Source organism: Siphateles boraxobius, unplaced genomic scaffold (assembly GCF_051911475.1).
Source record: "Siphateles boraxobius isolate OS27281-9 unplaced genomic scaffold, OSU_SipBor_1 111, whole genome shotgun sequence".
Lineage (NCBI taxonomy): Eukaryota > Metazoa > Chordata > Actinopteri > Cypriniformes > Leuciscidae > Siphateles > Siphateles boraxobius.
This window is the reverse complement of record NW_027508713.1, coordinates 1109033-1116455: the sequence shown is the minus strand read 5'-3', so window position 1 is coordinate 1116455 and position 7423 is coordinate 1109033. Positions and strand designations below refer to the sequence as shown.

Genomic DNA, 7423 nt, shown 5'->3' with positions numbered 1-7423 from the left:
AAATTAAGTTAAAAAGCCTTTAAAAAATCCCTCAGAAGTCTGAAAAATGAAAGTGAAACTGTAGTTGGGTTTTAAACAGGTTAATTTATGACGGCTTTATACATAATCTCAGTAAAATAGACAAAATAGTTTACATTTACATTTTACATTTAGCTGACGCTTTTATCCAAAGCGACTTACAATTGCTATATGTCAGAGGTCGCACGCCTCTGGAGCAACTAGGGGTTAAGTGTCTTGCTCAGGGACACATTGGTGTCTCACAGTGGATTCGAACCCGGGTCTCTCACACCAAAGGCATGTGTCTTATCCACTGCGCCATCACCACCCCAAATAGTTAATAAAAAATAAGATTATCATCAAAAGGATGAATAGGCCATTGCAAACAAATGTGTGTTGATTTGTATTTTAGGTTAGCACATGTACAGAGTCAGTGTCCCTAACATGTAAGGATACGCTATTCCTATGTAATCTAATGTAATCTAATCAAATCAATGTAGAGAGAGAAAGGACGGAGTGATGTGTTCACGTTTTTTAATATTCGTTAATAATCTCGCTGCAGCGTTTTGAACCTTTTGCAGCCGTAGAACAGATGCTTGACTAATACCCTTATATAAAGAATTACAGTAGTCAAGTCTTGATAATATAAGAGCATGGATTGCAATTCCAAGGCTCTTATACGTCAGACATGATTTCGTCTTAGCCAAATTTCTCAGATGATGAAAACTCGCCTTTACCACATGATTTATCTGTGCATTCAACTTCAGGGAGCTATCAATATGAACACCCACGTTTTTAACACGTTCTTTAACATATAATGACAGTGGGCCGAACACTACATCCTCTGTCTTATTTTCATTGAGATATTGTTAGAAATTACGGCCTTTGTTAGCAATTGAATGAATAATGACCCAGTGCTGAGGGAGATCAAAATAGCTCAGCTCTATTTATGCTTTGTATCAGAATATATAGGAAGAATATGAGGGCAGAATTACAGATCTAGCCAATAAGAATGTACATTACATCAAATATGTCCATATGTGGCCAGTTTCCGGCTAGTTGAATCCAGAAAGGCCCTTACATTGTATAACAGGGAGTCTCCACCATCTATACACAGGAGATGGGTATAAACGGAGGTCGGAGCCAGCTGCAAATATGTGGGTTAGCAGCAAGTGGGTGGAGCTTTAGCCGCAAGTACAAACTTCCAGAGGTTTTTGATTGGTTTATTTACTGTAGTATCACCTGTGCTGTAGTAGCTATTGGTTTATGCTCCACAGTTGGTGGCGGTAATGTGTAAGTTTTGTTGCGATCCATCAGAAAACAAAGAAGAAAACCGCTTTCACCTGGCTTTCACATGTCAGCGTGCCGTTGAGATGAAGGGGTACGCTTGTTGTACAGTTTTTAGTTTTGTTAAAAAGCATTATAAGTTCTGAAAAAGACCATTTCATAATGGCGTTTGTACACTGTTTTAAGTCTTGATGTATTAAAAAAGAATAAGGGTAAAGTGTATCCAAATACATTTCTGTAGTTTTTTTAGTAGCACACAAATTACAAAATCTGTAACGTGCATGACTAGATCTTTTCTGCATTCCATTTCTACAATTTACTCTCCAGGTTATGGATTCTGAAGACCATAATAAGGTATTGTGGCAGTGTAATTTTTGTACGTTTTAGGACTGCATTGATTTTCAAATTGTAAATGTAAACGTTTTGTAAATGGATTTGATATTAGAATACAACTCCTAACTTAATTGTACAATGCATGCAATTCTTTTAAAACTTATTTTCATTGTAGTTATGCTTTTTTCTGCGTAATCCACAATGTAATGTAATGTAATTGAAACATTTGTTTTAATATCATAATTATTTTATAAAATGTATTACTCATAACAGTCAAAGTGAAATAAATGTGAAACGCATGTTATTGTGTTTTAGGTTCACTTATCAGTGAAAGATGTGCTGGACACTCTTGAGGCATACCAGTGTCTTTCACAAAAATTGTCACTGTCCGCTTTGTCCTAAGGACAATATAAAATGTGATGTGAACTTCCAGGCAACAGGCCACCTTCAGTCCCATTCATCTTGGGTGGTAGTACATGGGTGTAAGTTGACCAAAATATTATTGTTATATTCACTATAAATAGGAGATCGTGTCCAATCATTTTTGACAAAAGTTGAAATTTGTTAACTTTTTTTAATAATACTTATTTCAGGTTTCAAAATCTATAAATGTCACCTCATGTGTCGCAAAACAGCGCACTACCACTGTTGTTACTGTAACAAAACAGTAATACGTCGGGTCGGACTGACTTCACAAAACACCTGCTTACTCATACAGCAGAGTATGCTGTAAGAGTGCAGGTGGACCAGCCACCAGGACTGTGGCTAATAACCAGGGGGAAAAGTCATTCACTCTGGTTCATGGACCAACTGACCAGCCCTCAGCAATGGCCAGTGAGGGGAGGGACCAGCAGCCCATAATAGTTTCTGGAAAAACTGACTAGCCATCAGCAATGGCCAGTGAGCGGAGGGACCAGCAGTCCATAATAGTTTCTGGACCAACTGACCAGCCATCAGCAATGGCCAGTGAGGGGAGGGACCAGCAGTCCATAATAGTTTCTGGACCAACTGACCAGCCATCAGCAATGGCCAGTGAGGGGAGGGACCAGCAGCCCATAATAGTTTCTGGAAAAACTGACTAGCCATCAGCAATGGCCAGTGAGCGGAGGGACCAGCAGTCCATAATAGTTTCTGGACCAACTGACCAGCCATCAGCAATGGCCAGTGAGGGGAGGGACCAGCAGTCCATAATAGTTTCTGGACCAACTGACCAGCCATCAGCAATGGCCAGTGAGGGGAGGGACCAGCAGCCCATAATAGTTTCTGGACCGACTGACCAGCCATCAGTAATGGCCAGTGAGCGGAGGGACCAGCAGTCCATAATAGTTTCTGGAAAAACTGACCAGCCATCAGCAATGGCCAGTGAGGGGAGGGACCAGCAGTCCATAATAGTTTCTGGACCGACTGACCAGCCATCAGTAATGGCCAGTGAGCGGAGGGACCAGCAGTCCATAATAGTTTCTGGACCAACTGACCAGCCATCAGCAATGGCCAGTGAGGGGAGGGACCAGCAGCCCATAATAGTTTCTGGAAAAACTGACTAGCCATCAGCAATGGCCAGTGAGCGGAGGGACCAGCAGTCCATAATAGTTTCTGGACCAACTGACCAGCCATCAGCAATGGCCAGTGAGGGGAGGGACCAGCAGTCCATAATAGTTTCTGGACCAACTGACCAGCCATCAGCAATGGCCAGTGAGGGGAGGGACCAGCAGCCCATAATAGTTTCTGGAAAAACTGACCAGCCATCAGCAATGGCCAGTGAGGGGAGGGACCAGCAGCCCATAATAGTTTCTGGACCAAATGACCAGCCTTCTACCACAAACCAGAAACACTGGGGTCTACCATCGGTGGAGCAGGAGCTAAGACATCAGAAATCAAGTCAAAAAAAAGTTTCCTGTCCTAAATGTGATGTGACATTATACTTGAAAAATGTACAACGACACATACAAAGAAAGCATAGAACTGAAAAAATTGACATGCGTGCAGATCGCCACCTTGCCAGCCAGTGTATTGATGCAAGAAATGGTATTTTTGCAGTTGCCAAAAATTTCTGTGGGCCACCTGTTCCTGTTCATGTTAAATAAAAGCTGAGAGGTCCAAGTGAATGCGAGATGGATGACTGCTCTTTGTTTTATGATGTAGTAGGTAGGAGTGGGCATCAAGAATTTAGGTGTTCTCACCTAAGGTCACTTGACTTTTGTTCAACTCCCTCCCTCCTTACTATAAGTTTTAAGAAAGTAAACGGTCCTTATAAACCTGGTTTGTCATGACTATAGAATTCTATCACATTATTTTAGCAGTGAATGTTTTGGTTGGGTTTTGAAGAGCTGTAGAGCTGGAAATCATAGACCGAATCAGACAAGTCCGAACACATCTCTCTTGACACGAGCAGGAATACAGCAGAACAAATACATTTTCTGCTTCCTTGGAACAAATAACAGGCTATAAATAACCTTTGAAAGAGCTTAAGACTTTCAGGACAGTCTGCAGGAGATTTTCTTTAGGAATTTCATACATCATAAAAATATTTCAAGACTTAGAAAGCTGCTATTAACTGTTTCCTAACATGGAGCTAAATTGGAAATTTCTTTTTAGTGAGTAGCCTATATTGTTTTGCTCTATTCACATGTGTAGTGGATATATATTTCTGACGAACTTGAGCTAGATTAGTAGTCAGACAGCTGCTGGGAACATGTGTCAGAGACCATACGAACAGAACTGTGCCTGTGTGTGTTAAATTTGAAACCAGATAGACTTTGGGGATATTATTCACAAAGCAGTATTGCAATTTTTCTTTCTTATACACCAACACGCACAGAAATCACCCCTAACAATGAGGAAATGATTGTGAGATAGTGCACAAAAGGGTTTTAACCACCCACATGAATCCAGCACATATGCTCATGTTCACAAAGGTCTGAAGGAGCAACTGTCTGAGGGGGATATTACAGTAAATACAAGTTAGCTCTGTCTGTATAGAGCTAGAATTGTGTCTTTATTACATGCGAGAAAATAAATGATCTGAGAGAAAAAAAAAAGTTTGAGAGAAAAAGTTATCACACTGGGAGCAAAAAAGCATCTCATGAGAGAAAAAAGAATATTTGAGAGAAAAAGTTTTCATACCAATAGCAAAAAATAAATATAGCTGACCCTATAAGTAAGACCCTAACCCTTACCCCTTTCCTAAAGCCACCGGGGTGGCTTGGGCCCTTCATCGCTGCTCGCAGCTATTTATATATAAATATACATTCACACACACACATATATATAATAAACGATATGTATATATATATATATATATATAGGCACCGGGGTGGCTTGGACCCTTCATCGCTGCTCGCAGCTAAAAATTGAAAAATTGCAATACTGCATTGTGAATAATATCCCCAAAGTCTATCTGGTTTGAAATTTAACACACACAGGCACAGTTCTGTTCGTATGGTCTCTGATATATATATATATATAAGATATATATATATAAATATATATACAAATGGTTTATCTAGCACCCCCCAGCACACACACACATGGACACACAGAGAGAGAGAAAATGACCATGTTCCAACCAAAATATCTGACTTCCTGTTGGTCGGAGCTAATGACTGTAAATTAGAAAGTTGTCCGGCTTGATGAGAACAATATACCTACAGAGTTTTGTTACTTTGGGTAAAACTAATCCCCCCACTTTTGTCAAAAGAATTTAGAAAGTGACACACTTCCTGCTGCCAGTTGGTGGCACTAGAACTTTGACTCACAATAGTCACATCCATCTGATCGGCCTCTTACCTCGAACACACTGCTGAAGTTTTATCAAGATCAGTTAATGTATGCAGAAGTTATAACACTTCGTGTTTCTCTTTTCTCGCCATAAATTCGTTTCCTTGCCACGGCCAAACCATTCGAGATATCAAAAATCCGTCCGCAATTTAGCATCCTCAAAGTCTTGACTTCACGCACATCGAGTTTGGTGACAATCGGATGCGATCTCTCGGAGAAGTATATCAAATTCCAAAGCATGCGTTTTCCAAACAACCCATAATAGCCGACTTCCTGTTTGGTTGGCGTAAAACTTAGAGTATGAAAGTTGTTTGGCTCGATGAGATCTATATGTGTACCAAATTTCATATTAATTCATGCAAGTGTGTTTGATATATGGACCAAGTTTTCAAACGCCGTTCCAGGGGGCGCTGTCGAGCCCCCCAGCCACGCCCGGGTACCAGCTTCAGCCGGTCCCTGATGGCCGTGGGTTCTGACCTGTGTGCAGAGTTTCAAGATTTTTGAGCACGTTAAGGGCCCCAAAAGCCCCCGAAACCTTGAAAAACAAGAAGAAAATCAAATCTCACCCACACACACATAGAGACGCAGAGGCAGAGACAAAGAGAGTCAGTGAGAGAGGGAGAGAAAAGCTTGAAAAATCCACATTCAAACCAAAATATCTGACCTCCTGAGAACGTATACATTTTCTGCTTCCTTGGAACAAATGACAGGCTAGAAATAACCTTTGAAAGAGCTTAAGACTTTCAGGACAGTCTGCAGGAGATTTTCTTTAGGAATTTCATATATCATAAAAATATTTCAAGACTTAGAAAGCTGCTATTAATTGTTTCCTAACATGGAGCTAAATTGGAAACTTCTTTTTGGTGAGTAGCCTATATTGTTTTGCTCTATATTCACATGTGTAGTGGATATATATTTCTGACGAACTTGAGTTAGATTAGTAGTCAGACAGCTGCTGGGAACATGTGTCAGAGACCATACGAACAGAACTGTGCCTGTGTGTGTTAAATTTGAAACCAGATAGACTTTGGGGATATTATTCAGTAATGGCAGTATCGCCATTTTTCTTTCTTGTACACTCAAACGCACAGATTTATCTGTACGTGTTGGTGTATAAGAAAGAAAAATAACAATGAGGAACAATGAGCACCCCTAACAATGAGGAAATGATTGTGAGATAGTGTACTAAAGAGTTTTTTAACCACCCACATAAATCCAGCACATATGCTCATGTTCACAAAGGTCTGAAGGAGCAACTGTCTGAGGGGGATATTACAGTAAATACAAGTTAGCTCTGTCTGTATAGAGCTAGAATTGTGTCTTTATTACATGCGTGAAAATAAATGATCTGAGAGAAAAAAAAAGCTGGAGAGAAAAAGTTATCACACTGATAGCAAAAAAATATTTCATGAGAGAAAAAAGAATATTTGAGAGAAAAAGTTTTCATGCCAATAGCAAAAAAGTTAATATAGCTGCGAGCAGCGACCCTAACCCTTACCCCTTACCTAAAGGCACCGGGGTGGCGGTGGCACCGGCTTGGGCCCTTCATCGCTGCTCGCAGCTATATTTATATAAATAAATATATAATATATATATATATATATATATATACACATTCACACACACACCTATATATATATATACACAAATGGTTTATCTAGCACCCCCCCCCCCCGACCCCCCCCCCACACACACACACACCACATCTGGCGTGTGTTTACATTATACTCATAAAGTTTGAAGCAAATCGGGTAAAAATAAGAGGGTGATTTAAAAGCATTATGAAAGTGAGACACTTCCTGCTGCCATTTGGTTATAACTTTTACTCACAATAATCACATCCATGTGATCGGCCTCTTACAATGAACACACTGCTGAAGTTTCATCAAGATCAATTAATGTATAAAGAAGTTATAACACTTCCTGTTTCCATTATTCACCATAAATTCGTTACCTCGCCACGGCCAAACCGTTCGAAATATCAAAAATCCCCTGGCACTTTTTCACAATGAGGAAATGATTGTGAGAT

The 7423-nt window shown here is 40.1% G+C and overlaps 1 protein-coding gene across 1 annotated transcript in view; it reads left to right on the top strand.

Moving 5' to 3' along the window:
- Positions 1-4009: 4009 nt before the first annotated feature.
- LOC143706070 (adhesion G protein-coupled receptor E3-like) overlaps positions 4010-7423 on the top strand; it is a 37216-nt gene continuing 33802 nt past the window's right edge. Inside the window, exon 1 of the mRNA XM_077197622.1 lies at positions 4010-4211. Within this exon, the coding sequence (XP_077053737.1) occupies positions 4184-4211 (28 nt within the window). The 5' untranslated portion in view covers positions 4010-4183. The remainder of the gene's footprint in view (positions 4212-7423) is intronic.